The following is a 24,843-nucleotide window of genomic DNA, read 5'->3' on the forward strand; positions in this document are numbered from 1 at the left end:
ATCGGCCATGATGAAAAAAAAAACAATGCTTCATCTACTGCAAATCTCTCATTGCGAGAAACCCGGAAAGGTTCTCTTTGTAGTACATTTGTGCTATTGGCAGAGTTCCGGGTGCCTATGGTGATGTCAAGGACGCATCCAGCGTCGCCTGCAAATTTATAAAAATTTTTTAACAACAAAAAACGTCGTGGAAATACAACGCACCCTGGGAATCAACGTGATGCGAAGCATCAGCCTTTTACAACAATATAGTGTTTTTTATGTATTCAGCACACCGTTATTGTTAAAGCTATTATAATACTGGTACCAGAAAAATAAAATTTTCACATCTGTTCGCCGTTCCCCCATCATGAAGTCGGTACAACGTCGCATAGGTTTTACGAAGCGTAAAAACTTGCATGTAATGCACACATCCTACGTTTCGCAGACCTGGGTGCCTCTAGAACGATAGGAGCACGCCTGTGACCCCGGTCAAATTTCTTTTACATCAAGGTCAAATGTAGAACCCAGCTTTGCGCTTGATGAAAGATGTGTGAGTTGGTCATCGGTGGCGCAATGATTGTCCTTTTATTGAAAGAGCCCCGGACAAGTACCTACCTACCCTGCTTTCCACCACACTTATCTGCCTTCAGCAAAGTGGTTGTTCTTTGAAATATAATAAAATAAATAAAGACTATACATACGCTGTACATTTCAACTTTATTATTGATGCGTTATTGAATTGGGTTCATTTGTTTCCGAGACGTCAAACGGCGTTTCGTGCTTAAAAGATGTATCTCATGAGTACAGAGGTTTCTGCGCGGCTGATGTTAAGGCGAAACCTGAAGATCTTGAAAAATTTGATGGGCGAGCCTGAAATTGGCAGATATTGGTAATACTCCAGCTTGAAACAGAGTTTGTTCATAGATTAACTTTACATTTGCACTTGCAGAGCAAAGTCAACGCTGGGAGCGGATTGCAGCTGACTTTACTCCCAGCAGTGAAGCGTGGGCGCTATCCTTGTATGTAGAATGACCTCGCACTTCATTCTTGCATGCTCATTGCGCACGGCAAGAAGCTTTTTTTTAAGGAAACTTTACTGTTCTGCGTCCGTAAGCGGTGCCTTTTGTTTCTGCAACGTTCTTGAATTCATGCAAGAGCTTCGTGGCGATGAGGAAGCCGAGCCCGATGGAGATTGTGAACCATTGGATTCTACTGAAGATTATCAAGTTTTCTCTCAACCCACAAGCATTACCACGAAAGTGCTCGAAGTGAAAAATGACATGTCGGGTTTCCTGTGCGGAACAGCTGGCCCAATATATTTGCTATTATATCCAGTAACAAGCACATTAGATGCCTCACGAAGTTCTTGCTTATTGTTCATCTATTACGAGCAGCACTTACTCACGACGACTTCATGTATAGGGCACACTTGTGCAAATTTATAATATCGCGTGAACGTCAACCGGACTGGCAATCAGGGCCGTATGACGAAGTGTATCAATGAAACAATCGAGAATGCGCGCGCGCATGCGTAAAGCATAGCCCAGAGCATGTGTCCTCGGCAAGGCTTTACTGCTAGAAATATGCTTCACATATCACCTTTTACTGCTTTGTTTTCCTGTCATTTCGCTTTTGTTGTGAAGTCTTGCACTGATAATTGCTTAAAGCCACGTCTTGTTGTGAAGTTCTTGAACAGAGGCGAAGTCGGAGCAAGCGTATTGACGTTACTTTTATCATTTATCTATTGCCCTCTCAGTAGAAAGAAAGAAGGAAGGGCAGTTTAAGACCAAAGTGGGTCGCCTGGTCTGGTCTGGATGCTGCCATTATGCACAAGCGGTGCAAGTTGCCGTATTATCGGTGGAAGACTCGCTGGTGCAGTACGCCTAGCATTTAAGATATCATAGCTACGCAATAATCAAAGTGGGAACTCCCCCTCAATCCCATGCGGAAACACAGCAGGTTAAATTTAAAAGAATATGTACTTTAAGGTCATCATCGACGGGAATGGTTCATTTATAAGAAAAAAAAACGAATCATTGGATTACGCAGTACTTTCCCTGACATTTGGACATATTTCATGTTTCCTTATTGAGATACCTGCGGCTCAGTAAGTGGTTACATTACGACTACCTAGTAGTTTTGCTCTTATGGCCTTTGAAACGCTTGGTGGGGGTAAAAGTATTAAAAACTAAAAAACTTATTTCTGGTGTTTTATTTAACAAAGCCACGATCTGATTATTAAGTAGCTGTAGTGGGGAAGCACGGATTAATTTCGACCGCTTTGCTTACTGCCTGCGTACCCACGCTACATTGCCTCGGTAAACTTACACATCCTCTGTTTCATTAAGTGCGTATTCCTTTAGGTGAACGTCTTGGTGGTAACTATCTTGGTATATTCAATAAGGGGGAGTGAGTAACCAGGTAACCAATCTGAAAGTCTGCCTTCACGTCTGACAGGAGTGCAATATGCTGCCTAAATTTTTTTTACACTGATGGTGTCCAAACTCACTCTTGCAACTATTACTTATGCTAATGCCAACTCCGCCAACCGAATCCTCCTAATTGCTGTTGCAGTGGCAGTTTCAGGCGTCAGTGCTAGCACTCAACAGAAAAATAGTGCGTACAAGCTTAATTGTTCCACGGGTAGTATTGCCTGTCGTCTTCAAGTTGCTTTGCAATGAAGCTTTTCTTAACATGCACTTAGGGGGCGCCATATTCTAAAATGGCTGTTGATTGATTCCGGCTTGCCAGTGCGGCTTGTGCTGGGCCTTTCATGGTCTATACTGCTGCTGTACCACAGGTGCAAGTAACTAGTGCTTACATTGCCAGTGGCACAATTACAGTACTAAAGTACAGCAAAGGTGTTCATTCGCCGCTGTGCAAGTAAAATGCTGTTATGCCGGAGGCTCGTTTTTTGAAACCACGTCCTAGCAGTGTCTTTTAATGAGAAATAGTCCTGACGCAGCTGGTCGCACATTCATATTTTATATGTGGCGATTTGTGCTTCGGTTTGCAGTCAGCTTTCCGAATCTTAAACGATCATCTGTGGAAGAACGGTGGCTCCATTGGCTGTTGCAGCGTGATCGTTGGTGGCGACTCAAGGATTGTCATTGGGACTGCTGACTGAGCCATGTTTCTCCTGGTATTCTCGGCCACATGAGCGTACGCATGCGGAAGTTGTATGTTGTGGCAAGCTCAGTAGCCGATGACAATGTGTACGTTGTTTTCATGGCTTGCTCGGTGTATCCGGTCACAACAAGCACCTCTACAACATGCCACGTTTTAGTGACACGGAACTATGCACTACCAAGAAACTTCAGTCACGCAACTAACCCTTATCGGGGAACGGGAAGGCACAAAACGAGTTACTTTCGGGCAGGAAGATAGTGACGAGCGTAGACCTCAATCGCCGAATCAGTGATTGGCGTTGAACGTTTGTCGGATATTCATGCATCATTCGTTGAAGATTGTAGCGTAATCATTGGTGCTTGCAAGCCTTCACGAACGCACATTTGTATTGGTATTGAGCATGCAGTTGGGTTATGAAAGGTTCGACCACAGCAAAGAACGAAATGATTGGCGAGACAGATCTAGGAGGTTCTGATACACGCAGGCGCGTAATGCACTGAGCGGTAACCTAACATTTGTTAGCCGGAAAGATGCGTTCACAGGAAAAATATAGCAAGTAAGCGTGTAAACATATATGAAATCTTACTTGTCATATCAAGCATTTATTGTCATTTTCGTACAGAAACTTCTGTCCCATCAGGCTAAAAAGATTATAGAGCTGCTACTAGAGAGCAGTCCGAGTCAAAACATATAACTAACGAGTGGATAAAAAGCTGTCCATTAAACATCAGAAGTCCTGCCACAATAAAACAACAAAATTTTCCTTGGGGGAGACCATGTCATATAATGAATTTCCAAATGATCTGAGTCTAGTACTGTCGCACTATCGTCATCGGCCTATTTTATGGCATAGAAAAAACATTTTCGGTATGAATACAGGCGCCAAAGAACGGTCAATGCATTGAACAAACTTTCTCAAGCAGATGCTTTTCATACGCGTACGATGTAGTTAAGCATTCTCGCAATTGCATCTGCAAGTGCTTTCTCTCGAAGGCAATTTTGCCTCTGGCCCTCGATTAATGGCAGAAATGACTTTTTAGTTCACAAGAATACAGTACCTCCTTCCTCAAATGCTTCCTAATGAGAGATATTCAATTCTGTTTACGCTGCAATATTAATACGAATATGGTTCATCAAATCTTCACTGGTACACTGTCAAAAGATCTGCACAAGAAGTTTCTCAAACCAAACGGGGGTGAGTGATCTTTTGTGGACATTTCAGCATCTAATTACACAAAGGACTATCTTGCAGCCAATTAGCGTTTGTCTGGAAGTGAGTTTGATAAAGCAACCTTCACCAAGAAGATAATCCATGAGACTGAGCGCTGGCCAGGACCTCCAGTATCTTTCGACATCGAAGCACCCCAAATACTTCTGGGGACGAGGTCTTGTCGCGCAATTTCGAAAAACCTGACGGCATCGTTCACATCCTGCGTTCCTTCTGGCACACATGCCTATCGCGTGTTTCTTGGTCTGCAAATCGACATCCGCACTGCGTACACTCATACGGTGTTTCATCCGCGTGCTTTGTTCGGTGGTGACGAAGAAGAGCCGAATTTCTCATAAAGAATCGATCACAGATTTCGCAAACAAAAGCGCTGTTTTCACATTGCGTGCCTACATGTCTCTGGAGGTTATATTTGTTTTCAAATGATTTAGCACATTTTTGGCATGTATGGCGGTTCGCCTCTGCGTGAGTGCGCTCATGTTTACGGAGATCGGACGACCACTTGTACGTTCTTCCGCATGTTATGCAAAGGTAGGGTTTCTCATCTGTATGCGTGCGCCTGTGGTTTCTTAGATGACCAGCCTGCCGGAACATTTTTTCACATATTTCGCATTTGTAGCGTCTCTCGTCTGTGTGCGTAAGCTGATGTTTAGCTAGATCACTGGCCCATCGGAACTGTTTGCCACAGGCTTCACATTTGTGTTTTTTGCCAGTGAGGTTTTGGCAATGTTCGACAGACTTAGACATCTTCACAGACGATTGATCACAGGCTTTGCAAATCTGGGCTGTGTCATTCGTGGGTTCCTTTGCATGCCCGTGTAAGGCGTCCGCTCTGCTCGAAACGTTGCCACAGGCACCACACAACTCTCGCTGTTCCGTTCCTCCGGTCCCAGGAGCATTCCTGCAAGGACACGGACAAAGGAGCTCAAAATTGCCTACTTTTGTTACGAAAGGAGAAAAACAAATCTTAATTGAGAGGTTGACAAACAAAATCTTGCGTTAATGATAAGGCGTCATTCTGAACTTTAGCGCTAACTTGAAGCATTTAATCTTGGCGCTCGATTGTGGCTCTAGTTTGCGTAAATTGAACACTGCTGCCTTTGACGGTCTGTGTGGCTAAACTTGAAAATAAGAAGACCCGTACCTATCGCACATAGGCTATACGTGATGTAGTATGTCACGTATGTAGTATGTAAAGCATGGTTTTGGTATTTCTTCCGACTCGAACGGAGAAGAAATGCCTGGTAAGGGTGGTTAAATAAGGAATTAGCAGATCTAAACACGATGATATTTTTCTCTCACTGCACTAGAGCCCCTTTGTCGGTATAAACCATTGCAATTAGCGATTCGAGGCTCCACCATAGGAAATGGTGCAAAGGCGAACAATTCGCTTCAATTCTGACAAGTGTATGTGGAAATAAATGAAGTCCTCCACATCGAATGCAATGAACAACTTCCGGGTTCAAGATTGCCTGAAATGTTTGTATGAAGTCATTTAGTATTTGACTCGCGTTCGAATTGCACAATGTTCCTACCGAAGGTATCGTGAGAACGACACACGTAATCATTTCCCCCATACGTAGCAAGCACAGATACATCAAATGCTTCAGTGTTTTCATTTCCAATGGATGTAATATGCTACCGAAGAAGTTAGTATTTTCTTTTGTTTTTCTGGGTAAGATAATGAACACTGCAAGCGTTGTGTTAAGGCAGTGTTGGTACGACCTCTTTTCTACCGGTTAGTGAAGAAAAATACAACGGGCAGAAGAGCAGATACAGCGCGTATGGTGCATGCCTTTTGTGTAGCCTGTTACTGATTCAAATCTCTACGTTAAATACTAGATGAACATTGGTCGCAATCCTTGTGTTAATGGCTTTATACTTGTATACTTTTGTTCATTCTTGTAGCGGTTGCTTACATGACTCATGCAATGTTATGGTTTGGTCCCAGTCGTGTGGTGTTACATTTTGCGTCGTTTGGAATCATTCCAGCTTGGCCGTCATAAAGACCGGATTATTTAATAAAGAAATTAGGACTATCAAACAATCAAATTTCGTTTGATAGAGCCAATTAAATGCAGGCAAATTATTCATCAATTATTCAGGCTTGCAAGGGGGAAACTTAGGAAATCACTAAATATCCATTTCAACACTGATGGCAATTTGCTTTACCGTAACATAGATAACCTGTACATTCTTTTATTTCTTTTGCTTTGGTGGCACATACTTGCTTTTGTTCATTAAAATAATTAACATTTCTAGCTATTACTTCTACCTTCTCTATGTGATACATTTGTATATGAAGAATAGGAACTGTAGGGCGATATTATGTGGTAACATAATTGAGAATGTGCCCTTGAGAGTAAGCGCGCCGTCCCATTGCTTCTTTTTTCTATGTGTGCCCTCTGGCGCTGTTTCGGAATTAGGTTTGTGTATTCGCATTTATTCAGCTACTTTGGTGGCGCGACACAGCCAAATGTGTGTAGCGATTCAACCCACGTGATGTTACCTTGTAAGTATTTCTTTACTGGAAAACATGGGGTAGGCGGGAGTAGACAAGTCCACATGTCGAAACGTAGGCTCCTGCTTTCACCTTGTTCTCGTTTTGCTCATTAACTCTACTGGTTTATGTGGTATCTATGTCGCAATATATACTTAAGTAAAGGAGGTAAATAAACCACACAAAATAACTCGATAAGATTAAACAAATATTTATTTCATAAGGAATAGCAAAATTTCACCTGAAAAAATATGTAAATCAACATTTAGACAGAATTCTTCTCACGATCAACGTCAACCTTAATGCGACCTAAAGCACTGCTTACTTGCCTGGCGTTGAGCAGCAAATACAAGGGTAAACTCTATTTACCGTACAAAAACGTTCCCCGACGATTCTGTTACTTCCTGATGCCTAATTTGAGGCCAGCCCTATACGTGTTCTAATTTCGCGATGTATTGGCTGGTGCGGACAGTGTCTTGTGCAGCACGTTGCAAACGGAGCCAAGTGGGGCGCGACTGCCTCGCTAAATGGGAGATCGCGAGAGGCAGCGCGTGGGTGACGCGGGGACGCGATTCACAGCAGCCGCCGCAGTTGTCACTTCAGTGTCGAAACCCCATTGTCGTCATGCAGTCGCGCCACCCTCGTTGATGTATCGACGTCATTTTTTTCCTCGTTATTAGGCCGCAGTTATGCTGTCGCCATCGTGTGGAGATCGTGCCGTCGTTGTCATGCCATCGTTGTCATTGCGTGGTCGTCACACAGATGCTGTCATGCATTCATTGTCATACGGTATAGTCATCGTGCCACCGTGGCGCTGCGGTCGTCGTCATTGTGGCTTTTTCATGCGGTTGTCTTACCATAGTCATGTCGTACTTGTTATACCATGATCATGACTTAAGAATGCACCTGTCATTGTCGTCATGTCGTCGCCCCCCCCCCCAATGTACGAATTTACCATTACATCAATATCATTCCTCAAAATTAAAATTAAGTTAGGGGGTTCTACTTGCCAAAACCACGATCTGATTATGAGGTACGCCGTAGTGGGGGACTCCTGAAATTTTGACCACCTGGGGTTCTTTAACGTGCACTTGAATCTGACTACATGGGTGTTTTTGCTATTCGCCCCATCGAAATGGGGCTGCTGTGGCCGGGATTCAATCCGACAACCTCGTACTATCATTCCTTCTTATTCCATCATTACATTAGAGCCATGCAGTGATCATGCCTCCAGGCTCATAGGTTACCTTGGTAAGCGAAAGTCATAAAGCGGGACAATATTTGGGCCTGTGGGATGTAGTGGAAATCATCGAAAGTCTAAGAATTATCGCTGCACTCTGAAATGAACGTCACTGCAGCAATATGGCCTGTCACTGCATTGCTCGATTGCGTTAGACACCCGCCGTGGTTGCTCAGTGGCTGTGGTGTTAGGCTGCAGACCACAAGGTCACGGGATCGAATCCAGGCCACTGCGGCCGATTTAGATGGGGGCGAAATGCGAAAACACCCGCATCCTTAGATTTAGGTGCACGTTGAAGAACTCTTGATGATTGAAATTTCAGGAGTCCTCCACTACGTCGTGCCTCATAATCAGACAGAGGTTTCGGCACGAAGAACCCCATAATTTAATTTATTGATGTCTTTAGACGGACGCCTTTCTGTTTACTATCGTTGGAAACAAATATGGCGTAGTAGGTACGCATTTGAAAAACTTGAAAGAGCGCTGAGCACGACAAGCATGTTAGCACCACATCCACCATGCCGTGTGTTTTGAATAACGGTTGATTTTGTGCGCGTTTCACACATCAGAGCTCTCTTCCATAGCGAAAGTGCCACAGGGGAGGCATAGTTGTACCACGTGGAGCATAACGCACCGTCTGTGATTTGTTTTGTGCAAATAAATTTTTCCAAACTTGGGCTCACCTAGCGATATTTTCCGGAACGGCCGATGCCCCCTCCATTCCAGCGCGGCTTGTACTGGTCTGTGCGTGATTGACGCTTCTGCTGGACACCATAGACGGGGTACTGGTGCGTCCGCTTTCAGTGACATGTGTATGGCCTGAGAGAACAACAGAGGTGTTAGCTCGTCACTGTGCAAGGGTAATTCAACGAGCGTGAACATATCGTGCTGAAATAAAAACACGGAGATTCAGTTGACGTTTAGTGACAGGGTAACCTGATTTTAGTGCTTCCGTATGCGGTGCTCTTTCTGGAAATATGCCTTCAATACATATGACGAAAGAGACGTGCGTGACGGAATTCATGCACTGTTGAATTTCCCCGAAGATATGTGCTGTCTTTAGCACAGCGGAATAGAACACGACAGTGTTCCATGCCGAAGATGAGTAGGCATTTTTAATGCGATAGCACTACGGGCCTCATGTAGTAGATGATTCGGTGTCTGCGTCCGGCGCCGTCATTGACCGTCTTGTGAGCAAAAAATCATTCCGTATCAGACAGACCGAATCACGCAGGCCTTCCGTGTAGCTCGAATGCGTTACTGAACTAAATGAATTTAAGTAAAATACGTCAGAAACATAGTAAAATACGACTTACAGGCTACCAACAGATATGATAGCACCAGATTGTAATTTGAATGTACGAGAAAACATCTTTTTACGCGGAAACTCAAGCACAAAGCAATTTTCCGGCGTTTCTACCAATCTTGTACCACGGGCAGTGTCGTACCCCACCACCGAGAATCCACGGTCCACGTAATAAGTGGGGTTTCTTTCAGAAAGCTCGCTTTCGTGCATAGCTTTTGCCACGAGCGCTTCGCAGTAAACATTACGGTTACATAAACTGCAGTTCCCGAGAAGCGCGAGAAGCAGCCAGGGGTATTTGAATGGTATCGCCTTCCACTCTTAAAGGCGAAGTTAAAGCGTCCTTGAAATTGTGTTATTTTTGTAATCGGAGTCAAATCTCGGCTCTATGTAAAGCCGCGATTGTAGCAATAAGCATATTTCAGGCTTTACTAAGGTGGCGACGGAAAATACGCAAAATTTCGTAAGCTAGCTTGTGCGCAAACCTAACTTGCCTTAACGGTTAAGGCCGCGTTCTATTTATAGTAAAGCTCCTTAGTAGCGCAGAAAAGTAAAGTTTAGCTCTCGCGATTCTGTCTAAATGGTCTGTATGGTCTTTCACCGGTGTGCGTGCGGTAATGTGCAGATAGATGGACAGCCCTTGTGAAAAATTTACCACTTGTTTGACATTTGTGTTTCAACTTCTTGGCAGACGATTGAACACTTGCTCTGACACCACAAGAGCCTTGCTCCTGCATTCCTCCGGTTCCAGTAGCATTCCTGCAAGGATACGGGCAAATTAGCTCAAAATGGCTCACTATTGTTATGGGACGACAAAACACATTTTGACCAATAGAGTGTTTGACGAAAAAAATCGCGCGTGAATGGTAAGGCGACTCGATCTTAGCGCTGAGATGCTGCATTGATATTTAGCGCTCGATTTAGGCTCCAGGTTGGCAGAATTCGAATGGTGGTTCTTTCGGTACCCTGTGATGCTAACCTGGAAATGAATTTTCCTCGTTCGAGTGGCAAGCAGCACAGAAGCCTTGCATCATCTAATACATCATATTTCCTAGACGAAACAGGTGCAGGAGATTAGAAGTATCTCTTAGTGACGGCAAGTTAAAAAACTAGCCAGTCTGAGTCTCGAAAATACAACTCCGTCTTCAACACGCTCACAAGGAGTATTCAGGCAAAAGTCCAGAAGCGTGCTTTCGGTAGTGAGACATTCGGTATTGAGAAAGACTGTTTTGCGTCGGGTAAAATAGGTCTCCGTTTTATTGCGCAGCTCTTAATGACCCATTCTTGCGGCGAGCGTCGGTGGCCCAACAGAGCGAAGGACAAGAGCTGAAAGATGAAAGAGCGAATGCGGAGTGGCAAAAGATGCGAGCCTTGAATGGTCGAGAGGCCGAGACCAATGATAGCTGCCCCTTCAGTGACATGAGCGCGGAAGATTGGTTTCACGCAGACTCGCGCTACCGCTCATTTCGTACTACCATCGGATCTTAGCCAGAGCGCTCATTTCGTGCTACGATGAGCTCGTGTGGGCTCTCGCTTTCGAATGATGAATTGCTTGCTTCGATTGTATTGGTCAGCAACAGTTTTCCAATCTCAGTTTATGCGCGTATTTTATGGAAGCCACACAGCACCAGCCACACTAGATCCTTCTATCAGTCATTTACAAAAGCCGTCGCGCTTGACCTCTGTTATCTCTATCTCTCGAAATATTTGCCTGAATATATCCCGTAATAAAAACATCTACACAGCTGCTCTCAAATTTCATGTTATGAGCTGTACTAATGACCCGTGAATTTTTCAGGACAGATTGTACAGTAGGAAGGGTAGAAACATTCAGCAACATGTTACACTCTACTAACACCTGAAGAGGAAAGCCTCCTGCATGCGTGGTAATGCCTAAAATTGTACGATCTGATGGGTCAGACATAGTGAGCTGCCATACGAAGTAAACTTTTGCCACTGTAGGTTGACCTCCTCAACGTCACGTGCGGGAACATAATGCATTCCTAAAGGTGATTTCGTTCTTGTTTTCATTGGCTCTCTTTTTTTCCGTCGCTCGTTCGTTCGTTTCTTTCCTTGGTTCATATTCAGCCATTACTTGCTTGCTTGCTTATGGGGTGTGAGCCATTCCTGATATTTCGCTCTCACTAGAGGCGCTTTTTTTGCGGGTAGAAGTCATTGAAACTAGCCTATTCAGGCTCTCGATTTAAGAAACACAAATGGCGCAGAGGCAAACTATTCGCGCCATTTCTGACATGTGTAGGTGGAATGACTCCCCGTTGTACGTCATACGCCTTAACTAAAGTCCTACACATTCAATACGAAGAAAAACTGCCGGGTTCAAGTTTTGCTGCAGTTTTTGTACGAAGTCATATGTTATTTGAGTCGCATTCAAACTGCACGCCGTTAGTGCCGTAGGCATCATGAGAACGACACACACATAATCATTTCCCCCCATACGTAGCAGGCACAGAAACATCAAATACTTCAGTGATTTCATGTATAATGGATGAAATATGCTACCGAAGAAGTAAGTATTTTCTTTTTTTCTCAATAGGGTAATGAACGCTGCAAGCGTTGAGTTAAGGCAATGCTGGTGCTACAGCGTTTCTACCGTTTAGTGAAGAAAAATGCAACGGGCAGTCGAACAGAGACGGCGCATACAGTGTCTTTTGTACATCCTGCTGCTTGCTTGAAATGTCTGCGCCACCCAGTACATGAACATTGGTCGCCATTCTTGCGGTAATATGCTTTTTACTTGTATACATGTATTTATTCTTGTTACGGTTGTTCACATGGCTCAAGCAATGTTATAGTTTGGTTCGAGTCGTGTGGTGTTACCTTGTACGTCGTTTCTAATCATTACAGTTTGGCCGGCATCCAGACCAGATTATTTAGTTTAGAATGACAACTTTCAAGTAACGAAATTTCGTTCGATAGAGCCACTTAAACTGCGACAAATTATCCATCATAACTTTCATTCAGGCTTGCAAGTGGGAAAAATTATCAACTAGCTAAGCTTAAAAACAATAGAAGCTTAGAATTTACAAAGTTTATAATGATGATCATGGTTTAAGTTTATTGGCGCTAGGGCATCTAAGGCCAAAACACGGCAGGACATGTGGCTTGGTTTAGTAAAATTGTGAGTTTAGGTACAGGACCTAAAATAAAAGCTGAATAGACGCTTTCACATAAACTATGTCTACATATACCTGCGCATCAATTTTAAAACATTTACTAAGATGAGCATAAGGCCTTACATTCATTGGTTATAGGCACAGATGATCAATTATTGTGGATTATCCGTGTCCCTAGCTTTACAATTCTTGCGTACGCAAGAGGAGCGAGCGCTCAGGCTTACTTTTGTGCGTCAGACCATATCTCACCTGATACGTTATCTCACCTGATACCTGATGATACGAGATGATGTCTAGAAAGTTAACTTGTGCAAGATAATTATAAGCGTTCTTTTAAAGTTAAAAAGTGCATCCTCTGATCAGACCATGCCGGGATGGGGCGTATATTGTGTGAGTAAAGTTCCATAAAATGAGCCAATGGCTGTCGGTGAAGTTGAGTACATTGACTCAGGACATGTAAGACGGTTAAGTTCTCACCGCAGCGTGTGCACGTCGTTGGGTCAGTTTCAGTCTAGAGATATTTGTATGTGCTATAAATGTGTCCTATTCTGTGTCGTGCCAGCCAGACTTGGGTCAGTCGATCAAGCTTCAGCGGGAAGCATCTGGTTAACTGCGGTTTTAAAAGGTGCAGCCCATTTTCGACTACCCTGTCCCAACCAGCTTGCCAATGATTACGGAGGGCCTTTCGTACCGCAGGTTTCATATCTGCACCAGGTATACAGCTTACATCAATTGTATCCCGATGACAGGCTTGCCCAGCACTTTTGTGCGGCATTTCGTTGCCTGCGATCACAGTGGCCTGGCACCAAGTCACTCTGGGATTCAACTTGAATTAGCTGAAGGAGCTTGTTTATTAAGGGGGTTTCGGCTTGCTTTGCCACAGGACGGGGGGGGTGGTGACAACGCTTAAAGAATGTGTGTATATTATAGACTTTTGTATCTTGTGGTGTACTATATACTCAACAATGATCAGAATACCGTATGCTTCCACAGTAAAGATGCTGCTATGGTTGCGCAAAGTTCTTAAGTTTGAGAAGTTTGGGCCATGGGTGGCACATGATACCGAATTTGCCCACTTTGAAGCATCAGTGAAAAATGCAATTGATCTGTTCTTGTCTTCAAGGGCCATGAAATGCTGCTGAATAAGGATACTTGGACAACTTTTTTGTTAAGCTCTGTAAAGGACAAGTCACAGGTGACTGGACATTGCTCCCAAGGTGGGAGGAATTCACCATAGTCACTTTCCTGCAGTTCTGTGAAAACTATTGCAAGTTTTTCAGCAACAGACATTACTGCTAATGGGAACAGCGGGGCGTGATAGGGCCGGTTGAAGTACAGCTGGTTTGAGGACTGATCATATATGAGTGCTTTGCATGGATGTTGTTTTAACGACATCGTTCTTATTCCATAGGTGACTCCGAGATATGTGCACTGTTAATCCAGTGGCCACTGATCTGACTCTGCATAGACACTTTGGACAGGGCTCGTACGAAGGTACCACGTGCTAGGCGGATACCGAAGTAATAGATAGGATCGAGTAGCTTAAGTGCTGTCTTTGAAGCTGACTGGTAAACAATATATCCAAAGTCTATGCACGACAGCACAAGGCTTTTAAAAAGAGATAGGAGACAATACCTATCTGTTCCCCATGACTGGTGAAACAAAATGTTTAAAGATTCATAGTTTTAAGACATTTAAGCTTTTAAGCTTAAGCATTTATTTTATATGTTGCATGAAGGTTGGCTTACTATCAAAATTTACGCCTATAAATATTTGTTCCTTTCTAATTAGCAGGCTTCTTCAATTCATCGTAATGCATGGGTCAGGACATACCCCTCTTCGTCTGGAAAACAGCACGCAGGTACTCTTCTCTGCACTGAACCTAAACCCGTTTTCCTCTGCCCATTCTTACCTTACCTTACCTGTACCTCTATCTGGCGTTCACACATGGACAGATTGCAGGATTTAAAGCTGACTTGGATGTCGTCCACATAGACAGAATAAGACACCATGAATGGTGTAGCAGAGGGGAGAGAGCTCATTTTAATTAAGAAAAGTGTGCAACTTAGCACTCCTCCCTGTGGTACGCAGTTTTCTTGAACAAAAGTGCGCGATAGTACATTGCCAATGCAGATTTCAGATGGGTAATTTTGCAAGATGTTCAGCATATAAACACAAATTCCATAGGACGATAGATGTTGCAGAATACCGTATCGCCAGGCAGTACGATAGGCCTTCTCATGTTCAAAGAATACAGATAGACAGTTTTGGCTGTGTACAAATGCGTCACTATATATGACTCATGGAGACCAAGATTATCGGTTGTAGACCTTGCTCCTCGGAAGCCAGATTGGTGAGGGACAAAGATACTATTATATTCAAAAAAGAACGCAAGGTGACGGGGAATAATTTTTCCAAATACTTTAAGCGAACAGCTAGGAAATGCAGTTGGTTTGTAATTGTTAACTAAGGAAGGGTCTTTGTCGTGTTTCACTATTGGCAGGACTATTGCCTCCTTCGAAGATGACGGTACATGACCAGCTGCAAAAATCCTATTGTACAGACATAAGAGGCAGTTTACGGTTTCACCAGGCAGATTGTTGATTATTTCATGTTATTACGTCAGAACGTGGAGCCGAGCTGCCACAAGAGCCTAGGGCAAGCTTGAGTTCATGGGATGTTAGTTGTTTGTTGTATCCTTCTGATGACAACTTGTTTGGACGCAAAGGAATATTTTCATATATTTTTGTATGCTGCTGGAAATTTCGCTATAATTTTCGGAGTTTAATACCCTCTGAAAGTGCTCACCAAGAGTGTTTGCTTTATCTTCTATTGTATCGCCAGAGCCAGCAATATGAGGAAAAGGATTTGCACGTTGTCCGTTTAGTTATCCCTATTATACACTTTGCTAACATCCGTGTATGAGTTTATGGAACATACGTAGCGTGTCCAGCTTTCGCTTTTGGATATTCGGAGGATACGGGGGCCATTCGCTTTGCACCGCGTAATTTCTATTAGATTTTCTGTTGTTGGGTAGTTGAAAATCTACTCCATGCTTTTTTCTGGCGTTTCTTTGGTGTTTCAGTCTTTCTTCCACCACTGTTTTAGATTGACTTATTCTGTGCAGGACTGAGGTATGCAGTTTTTAGCAGAACAGAGGGTATCTTCAGTGATTTACGAAGTGAGTTCCTCTACACCTAGGTGGTCCACATCTTCAAGGGACAATTTACATAGGTTTCTAAATTTCAACCGGTCGGCACTATGAAGTTCACACTTTTTGGGGTAAGCTGGTCCATCGTGCCACTTTGTTGTTTCTAGGAGTGTTGAGACGTGATCGATCGCCTTATAAATTACTAATTCCCCATCCCAGGTATGGAAGAAGTGATGCTGACCCTATGGCTAAGTCTATACACGAATACGTGCTGTGTGCAGGACTGTGAAATGTTGGCTCTGTCTTGGTAAATAGACAGGCACCAGATGAAAGAAGGAACTCTTCAATTGCCCGTCCTCTCACATCAGATCTTGACTCACCGCAGAATGTGCTGTGAGCATTGAAGTCTCCGATTACTATATAGGGTTCGGGAAGCTGGTCAATCAGCTTTTCAAATTCGGCTTTGTGCAACCGTTCATCAGGCGATATATATACATATATATATATATATATATATATATATATATATATATATATAATATGGAGCAAATAGTTATAAATCGGTTGAACAATATAGCCCGAACAGCCACTGCTTCAATTGAGCTCTGGCGTTATACATGCTGGCATGCTTCTGACATTTGGGCTATGACTGCCACACCACCTGAAGAAGAATTGCCATTATTTCTATCTTTGCGGAAACTTATGCGCTGTCTTAAAAAGTTCTTGTGTGTAGGCTTTAAATTTCTTTCTTGAACAAAGAACATTCATGGCTGATATTACTCTACTAGACCTTTGACATCATCTAGATACTTAAATAGGCACCTGGCATTCCAATTATTCGTGTAGTCATGTCGGGGAAGATTTTTGTTGTGTGTGTTCAAGAGCTCGTGTTAAACATGGATAGTATGTATACTAAGACGGTAACCGTTTAAGTTAGCGGTCCATTTCTTTGAGCAGTTACAGGCATTTTATATCTTCTAGCGTGCTTGTGAAAGCGCTGATCTTTCGCCATCGATGACGCCAGGGATTTTTGATCGAGCTCCACAACCTTCTCGGAGGCGCTGGAGGATCGTGAACTAGGCACTGAGACTTGCGTCCCAGGCCGTGGAGTTTGGTTAAGCTTTGGAACCTGCGGAATTGAAGTCTGCAGGCCCACCTTCGATGATGATGGAGCAGCACTTGCTGCTGCCACCAAGGAGGGCAGGCGGAGTGATCACCGGACCACTGTCAGTGACCGCGGTAGACTCCCGAGGCGTTCGTGACGCTCCCCCCGTCGCGCCACCTCGGAATAGCTCGTTTGATCTAAGTATGAAAGACATTTCCTTGCTTCGTGAAATGTTATATTTTCTTTGACTTTTAGCGGAATTATTTATTTTTTTTCTTCTATTTAGGGCATGTCCTGGAGTAGCCTGGATGGCTTCCATCACAGTTCTCGCAATGTGGAGAAAAGTCGCGAGTGCCTGATGGATGATCGTTCGAGCTGCATTTCGCGCAAGTCTGCCTTCCCTGGCATATCTGAGATCCGTGCTCATACCTCTGGCACTTAAAGCACCGTGGAGGATTTGGGATGTACGGCCTAACACGTACTTTGATATAGCCTGCATCCAATGTACTAGGCAGCACACTAGTACCAAAGGTTAGTACACTGTCCTTTGTTGGAAGTTGTTCATTGTTGCTGTGGATTGGGATTCTTTCTACCTTGATCACATTTTGCTCCTGGAAACCTTCAAGCAGTTCTTCGTTACTACGGTCCAAGAAGTCGTCCTCACGGCTCGTGTTCATGGTTCGCTGTACCGACACAGTGACGGCTACATCGCCAATGCATTCCAAATTATTAATTTTATAATGTTACATTTTATTCTTCAATTCAAGGAGGATGTCTCCATTGGACATCTTTGTGGCTTTGTAGCCAGGTCCTATAGTGTTTGCGAGGCATTTCGCCAACAAGAAGGAGCAGAATTTACACACGCACTTGTTTCCTGCACTGTGGATTGCTTGTTACTAAGGGAACTGTTCTTTATTGTTCTTCAGAAAGAATTGAAACGTTGTATCGTTGCGCGCTCTTTTTAGATGGCGATCATAGGAAAGTGGTTGAATTCGGCAGCAGGAAAGTGGTTGTGTTCAGCAGCAGTGCCACCCGCCCATCACCGAGCCCAACATGGGGCCGGAGCAAGGCTTACGAGTAAGACAAGCTCTCGCCAGCTGTACGGTGCTACTATAACCCAATATGGAGTACCCAAGATTGGCCACCCACAAAAGGTTATCCCTCTCTGCCAGGAAAGTCGGAAGTAAATAGAAGAGAGGAGAAGACAGGAAAGATTACAAGGAAGAGAGAAAGATGCAGAATGGAGAGGGGGACAGGAAACCAAAACTACCGATTTCCCCCGGGTGGGTGAGTCCGGGGGTGCCGTCTATGTGAAGCCGAGGCTGAAGAGATATGTTGCCTCCGCCAAGGGGCCGTAAAGGTCCAAACACCCGACATCGGCTCAAGCCTCAGGATCCCCTTTTTCCGGACCCGGCAAAGCCGCTCAAGGTTAGACGCGGGAGGGTCCGACCTCCATATGCTCGAGTACGTGGTGTCGCAACACACCAAATGCCTGCTGGCGCATACGCCCCTGCGGGGTAGAGTTTACAAAGTTAACTACGCGAAAAAAATATATATCGCAGTTAAACTTGTTACATATCGTGGAGCATCCCAAGCAGGTAACTTCCTTTATATTTTTTTTGCAACTTTCTTGAAATCGATATAATGTGTCCGAATACTGGCGAATGATCTACCCAAACACAGACAATTTCATAGCGGTGTGTAACACGTGAATTTTGAGCTCTTTCAATGTGCTATTTGATGTAGTTGAGTGAACCGTGGCGGTGTTATCATTGCTGAGTTTTAAAGATGTAATTTTTTTATTTGAGTTTCTCAACGTTTTCTCAAGTATTTGACGAATCTAAAATGCAACTGCTTCAGTTATGATATCACATTCCTTTAAATGCCACCAGCTTCAATACCCGTATGGTATGTTGCCAAGCACATTCATGCCTCTTTTCCAATGTACTAAGGTCGTAGATCCTGAGCGAAAGGTTCTTTCTTACGCCGACACAATATTGCCTGAACAGCAGCTGTTATTTGTCATTTAACTTATCGCAACATTTATCCCTCGCGCAACTGCGTCAGTTCCAGCGTAATTCTTGCAGGAATTTTACGGGAAAACAAAAACCCTGTTTCATTTCGTGAGCCTCGGCTGCGATGAGCATCTTTCCTTCACAATCTTTACATATTCCGAAACAGGGAGTGAGTGAGCAGGCTACAAACCAGCAAGCCCACCGCCAAGTGCGGCGTGTTAACAGCATGGAATATCGGGCGACCATGTATAGCTTCGTGGTTGTGGCATGGGGCGTGCAGAGAGCCGTGTGATCTCTGATCGCGCTGTTGAACCACGAAGTTTGTCAAAGCCTGCCGCGCCGGCCGAACGCTCAAAAGTGCCAACGCAGTGCCTGTTTCAGCCATCAGAGCGAGCCCCCCCCCCCCCCCCCCGCCAAGGAGAAATTACCGAGTATGGGCATGATTGTTACACTAGTATCCATCCCTGTCGTCTCTGACTTCCCTTGTCATGGAACGTTTCTAAATGTGAACTTACGTGGCGCCGTCTTCAAAACTGGCTGATGCTTCCTCCATGCCAGCGCGGCTTCTGCTGGGCCTCACGTTATCGATGTTCCTGGTGGGCCCCAGGGGCAGGCAACTTGTGCTGTCATTGTCAGCGGCATCTGTATGGCATAAAAGTATATTAAAGGTGTTCATTTGCCGTAGTGCAGGGGCCATTCATGGGAAATGAATATTTCGTGCTTAAGGCACTTGGCAAGAAGCTTTTAGTGGTAGGACAACTTTACTGCTGTGCTTCCATACGCAGTGGTTTTTCTTTCTGCAAATATGTCTTGAAGGCATGCCAGAGCTTCGTGCTGATGGGGAAGCCAAACACGATCAAGATTGTGCAGTGTTGAATTCTTCTGAAGCTTATCACGTTTTATCTCAAACAATGTGCAAAATACGACAGTGCTCAAATTGAAAAAAGACGTCGTTCTCTTGGGCGTAATACCCTTGCCGTAATATATTCTCTATTATCAAGTAATAAGGATATTATATGCCTCAAGAAGTTCTTGCTTATTGTTAAACTATTACGAGCAGCAGCGTAGCCCGACGAAGGGAACGACATACTGAGAGGACGCATTTCTATTGAGGTATTTTAGCTTTTCAACGTATTAGTTCATTGTCCTTTTATTAAAGATAGGTGCGCCATCCAAAGAATTACTCGCCTTTCAGATACTGATTTTCCGATACCCATTTATTTACTCCTGTAACTGAATTTCTTATGCAACGGCTGTAAGCAATGCATGTTTAGAATCTATTTAAGAGCGCGAAAACGGCTGTCCTCGCCAGTGTTCCCGCGTAGGCTATCTATACACTATAGGACAACTTTCAGAAAGATTTGCTCAATGCGCATATGTAAGAGTCGTGTTGCAGACAGTACATTAGCCTAGAAAGAAATGCGGAAGTACAATTTCACGTGGAAATGCCACTCAAAGGTGCAACGGAAAGCGTAAAGTACGTTAAAAGTGTTGACTTTGTGAATAGCGCTGCAAGGATTGTACGCAGGAGCACGTTTTCCTTAAGTACGCAGAAATTGCGTGACATTTAAAGAAAAGGAAAACGCGAGACGTCCTGAAAGGCAGTGGTTACGGTAGAAACCTCCCCAGGATGACCATCGACGCCAGTACAAATAGCATAAGAACTGTAGGGACACGCCGCATTGTCAATTACACCGTTATTTAAAATATGAAGGCCGGGGAGAAGTAGGCTAAGAACGTGGACTGCACTGCTACACCCACATGCCTTGGTATGCCACAGCAAACATTATACGCGGATTCCCAACCACCGGAACTAAAGATACGAGTTTTATCTTTGACTTCGAATGAAATACACTGCGATATCATAGACGTAATTTAAGGAACGCATTTCTTGTTGTGTGGCATTCTCAACTTAGTCCTGCCGCTAAAGTCGCGACGTTCGCCGGGCCTGCGAAAGAGGTTGCGCAGATTCGGGCAGAACGAATAATGCTTGACGCATCCAAGGAAGGCTAATCACTTTACAAAAAATTGAATTCAGCAGAAAGCTGGTGTTTCAGCATGACGTAAATTTTCTAGTTAACAAAGCACATCAATTTTGAAGTAATATCACCCTCATTGGAAATCGTTGGCTACTGTGATTGTTGCTAATTCAATACGAATAATGTTTAAGTTTCAGAAGCGCCTAGTTGGCACATTTGGTGAAAATTTATGGCAACAGAGCACAAACTCACCAATACTTTTTTTGTCCTTGCGGTATATTTGCAATAATTTTTTGAGGTTGTTTATGCTGCGCCGGTAGGTTGGCTTTCTTGGCATAAAGAATGAAGAGCTCGAATATAGGCTGTTTTCGGGTGCCCCGAATTCTGTGGTGTAACTTCTGCATTCGGCAGCAGCGGGATATGTCTTCTGCTCGTAACATGCTATTGGTGAACATTTCTGAAACTCTGCCTAAAACGGTAGAGCACCGTAACGTCCCACAGCATAGACATCTGAAATGCCGGACTAATTGCACATCACACTCGGCATTCGTCTCAAAGCACTTGCTTTGTCATCCAGCTTGATAAGTATAAGGGAGACATTAACAAGTTGCCAGCAGGTCAAACGCACTGAGATTCTGTTTGGTAAATAAAATTGTAGACCAACGGTCAAGCGATGATTCAATTTACGAGTGAATTAATCATTCTATGGAATGAACATTCTCGGCTTCTGCCCTTATCTAGGAGCGTGCTTTACCAGCCCACCTATTCAAGAACGAATTCTTTCAAAAACTTCTACTGCATAGGCGACGCATGAATTTGCGTATATAAGATAAAACAAAAATTTCTTAGTAAGGACAGTTATAAGCTGGCTGATGCGGAAACCACCTTGGTGGCGCTGGTAAAGTGCATCTTTATTCACTATAAGTGTACCGCATCCACGGTAACCATAGGAGCCATCTGCCATATTTGTGGTAAAGGCGAGTGACAATCGCCTACGTACCATCGACGTTGCAAGTCTCGTCGGTCATCGGCATGCGCTGCATGTTCCTCTGGTACTGCAAGGTGTCATCAGAAATCCTACAAATAATGAAGTAGTGGACAGACAGTTACAAGCTTTGAGAAAAAAAGGTGAAATTATCTTTTATACAACCAAGGTTCAGAAAAAGCAAAGTTCTGTTTTGTAAATGCACTACTCGCTACGGTTCGTTCTCAATAAATACCTACTATGCTGGCTGGCCTAATATGAACGGCACACACGGGGCAATACATGGTGGAGAGCACTCATTCAACTTAGACGAAACGGCGCCTTGGCTTGCACAAATACTGTCAGTTTACCTGTTGAAGTACTTACAACGTGTCATATTGTAGTTTGCTGTGCAAACTTTTTGCGGCATTTGCTGCAGTGTCAGAATCCTAAGAATAATTTCTGAATAACGTCTCTGAAAGGGTTTTTGCGTCAATGAAACAGGTTGAAGTATTACAATGACACTGTGCAGATGGTGTCTGATATTACGATGCAAACCAGCGCTAATGTTAGAATAATTAGTATTTGTGGCTCCCTGATGCGTTTCGGCAACGCCGTGGTGAATGCGGCGTTGTCATGCAAATTACAATCATAACTCATGGATCAGGCAGCTATGAGGAATATATCAAATTTCAGGTGATATTTGAAATTATAGGCTTAATTGACTAGCTCTGAGGAATACAAGCAGGTTTCTGCCTCTCAGCCAAATATTAATTTGAATACTTACGAACAAAATGACGAGTTCGAATGAAATAATGATGAATTAGAATGCAGTTTTTCAATGTTTGTTTTCAAGCGATGCAAAGTTTGCTTCTATGTCACTCGCTGGAGCCTATATAAGAATTCTTCGAAGGACAAAGATTCTTCTGAGAACGCTTGAAAAATATCCTAAGACTGATGCAAATGTTAGCAAGAATATAGCTGAAATGTGACGTGCAACTGCTTTCGTTCACAAATGGTAAAGGGTACCGTAGAATACCATGACTTCCCACTTCTTTATCGCTGTGGTACTAACTCACCCCAGTTTGCTATATATAAAAAAATCTGAACTAAGTAATATAAATTTAGGTTGTCAAAAACAATAAAAACAGAAACATATACCTTCTTTAGCCACACAACTCCAAGCGGCAAAAGTATGCTTTCCTCTATTGCGCATTTATTGCCTTTAAGGAACACATGCAACGGGAAGAACAATTGTTTTAAAACAAGTAGAAGCTTTTCATGCACGGGGTTTACTTTTTAGTAAAGTAATGCCTTAGGCGGTCAGTACCAACTTTCTCCCATTCTTTTGTTAATTGGCAAATGACAGTATTACTGCGCACTTTGACGAGTTGTCCAGAAAACACTTATGGTTCGGCATACCAATTGTTCGCCGCGGTTAGAACTAATTCCGAGGTTTTTTTGCAAGAACCATGGCCTGATAAAACGCTTACCAAATTTAGGCGGACTGCGCAAAAGTTTTCATCATCGGGGTTCTGTGGGGAGCCCCTAAGTGCAAGTAAACAAGAGCATTTTTACAGTGCGCGTTCATCTAAATACGGTGGTGCCATTCGGAATTGTTCCCGGGACTTCAACCTATAGCACTGCATCGCATGTGTGCATTGCAAGAAGTATACATCAATGGAAAATATTTTTGTCTGTACGTATAAGTTCGCTTCATGTTCTGAAAAATCTTATCCTGAGCACTTAACCGCTGAGTTTGCACGGAACATGGCAATATTTTCTCATCGCCCTTGCGTCGACGTGTCTTGATCTAAGAAAGCAACCAATTTCAAAGCTCAAGCCGGCTACAAGAAAGACCCGTTTCAGGTGAGAACAAATGTACAGATGTTAAAGGCTAATACATTGGTCGTGTCTAAGGGTAACAGTATTCAACGAAAAAGATTTACAAGTGGCGAAGCTCACGTTGTGTATGCGCCCAAAGTAGATGAAGCCTCCTGGGCACCGTCACGGCTTGTACTTGGTGTTGTTTTGTCCTTCATGCTTAAGTCAAGAGGCGTGCTTTCGTTGCTGCTGTCTTCAGCCATGGCTGCTCTTTCGATGTCCTGTAACTGGCGTGTATTGTCGGCTGCACGTTCTTGAATCACCGCGCATGCGCACTCAATGCCAAAAGAAGAACGGAAACTAATCAAACATTTGTCACTTCGGTGTTTCGATTAAAATGATACCGCATATCTGGACAAAAACTAGACGTTTGAGACCGCCACTAGCTTGACACTAATGTGCAAATTTTTGAACTCCAGCAGAGGCGACCCGATTACCCATTCTGGCTTTCCACCAAATGATTTACCCAAAATAAACCTCACCTAATACGAAAACAATGCATTTATTGGATGATATCGCTACTTTTCTTTGGTGCTTCCCTCAAAGTGAAGAGCACATCCTGCTGGGAAGAAATTTTTGCTCGTGGAAGCGCTACTCGTAGGGCAGCAGGTACGAAAACTAAGTTAGCCTTAACTAGCGTATGATTCCAACACCTATAGTGTTGGGCTGCTGAGCACAAGGTCGCGGAATCGAATCCGAGCCATGGCGGCCGAATTGGTGCGAAATGCGAAAACACCCGTGTACTTAGATTTCAGTACACGTTAAGGAAGCCCAGGTAGTCTAGATTTCCGGAGTCCTCCACTGCGGCGTGCCTCAAAATGAGAAAGTGATCCTGGCACGTAAAACCCCGTAATTTTTTTATTGCCAGAGGCTACGATTCTGCTGACTGCTGCGGCATTCTCTAGCTCATTTGACATAAAGCAGGTAGTTCTTTATCACCTGACGAGTGGTGCTTGCTTTGTTGTGTTGCCCACAAATTCCAGTATTGTCTTCGCTAACCCTTAGCAATACACAACTGCAACTGCTTTGCACATGTCGCGGTTCTTCGGTCGCGAACGCTCATGCGCCATGCATAGTCGTATCTCAATCAGACCCGACACATTTGCGACAGTTTTGTGTGATTGCTCCGCAGTCATCAATTGCGTTTCACGCCCCGCACTAAAACTAGTGCTGTCGTTAAAAATATACGCTGCTGCCCACTCCGCACCTACAAAAATTGTGTTTTACAA

At 43.8% G+C, this 24,843-nt stretch overlaps 1 protein-coding gene across 4 annotated transcripts; it reads right to left on the bottom strand.

Moving 5' to 3' along the window:
• Positions 1–3,686: 3,686 nt before the first annotated feature.
• LOC135919785 (zinc finger protein 629-like) lies at positions 3,687–23,901 on the bottom strand. 4 transcript variants are annotated; one of them, XM_070526153.1, is made up of 6 exons: positions 23,696–23,898; positions 21,767–21,843; positions 19,303–19,429; positions 10,038–10,141; positions 8,763–8,898; positions 3,687–5,240 (listed from the first exon to the last, which is right to left on the bottom strand). In XM_070526153.1, exons 1-6 carry the CDS (start codon positions 23,815–23,817, stop codon positions 4,535–4,537), a joined length of 1,272 nt encoding a protein of 423 aa, XP_070382254.1. In that variant the 5' UTR covers positions 23,818–23,898; the 3' UTR covers positions 3,687–4,534. The 4 variants fall into 4 exon arrangements, with proteins under 4 accessions (XP_070382254.1, XP_070382255.1, XP_070382257.1 ...); XM_070526154.1 differs by having other exon boundaries at positions 23,680–23,897; XM_070526156.1 differs by lacking the exon at positions 10,038–10,141 and having other exon boundaries at positions 23,696–23,901.
• Between the last annotated feature and the right edge of the window lie 942 nt (positions 23,902–24,843).

This window comes from Dermacentor albipictus, chromosome 9 (genome assembly GCF_038994185.2).
Source record: "Dermacentor albipictus isolate Rhodes 1998 colony chromosome 9, USDA_Dalb.pri_finalv2, whole genome shotgun sequence".
Lineage (NCBI taxonomy): Eukaryota > Metazoa > Arthropoda > Arachnida > Ixodida > Ixodidae > Dermacentor > Dermacentor albipictus.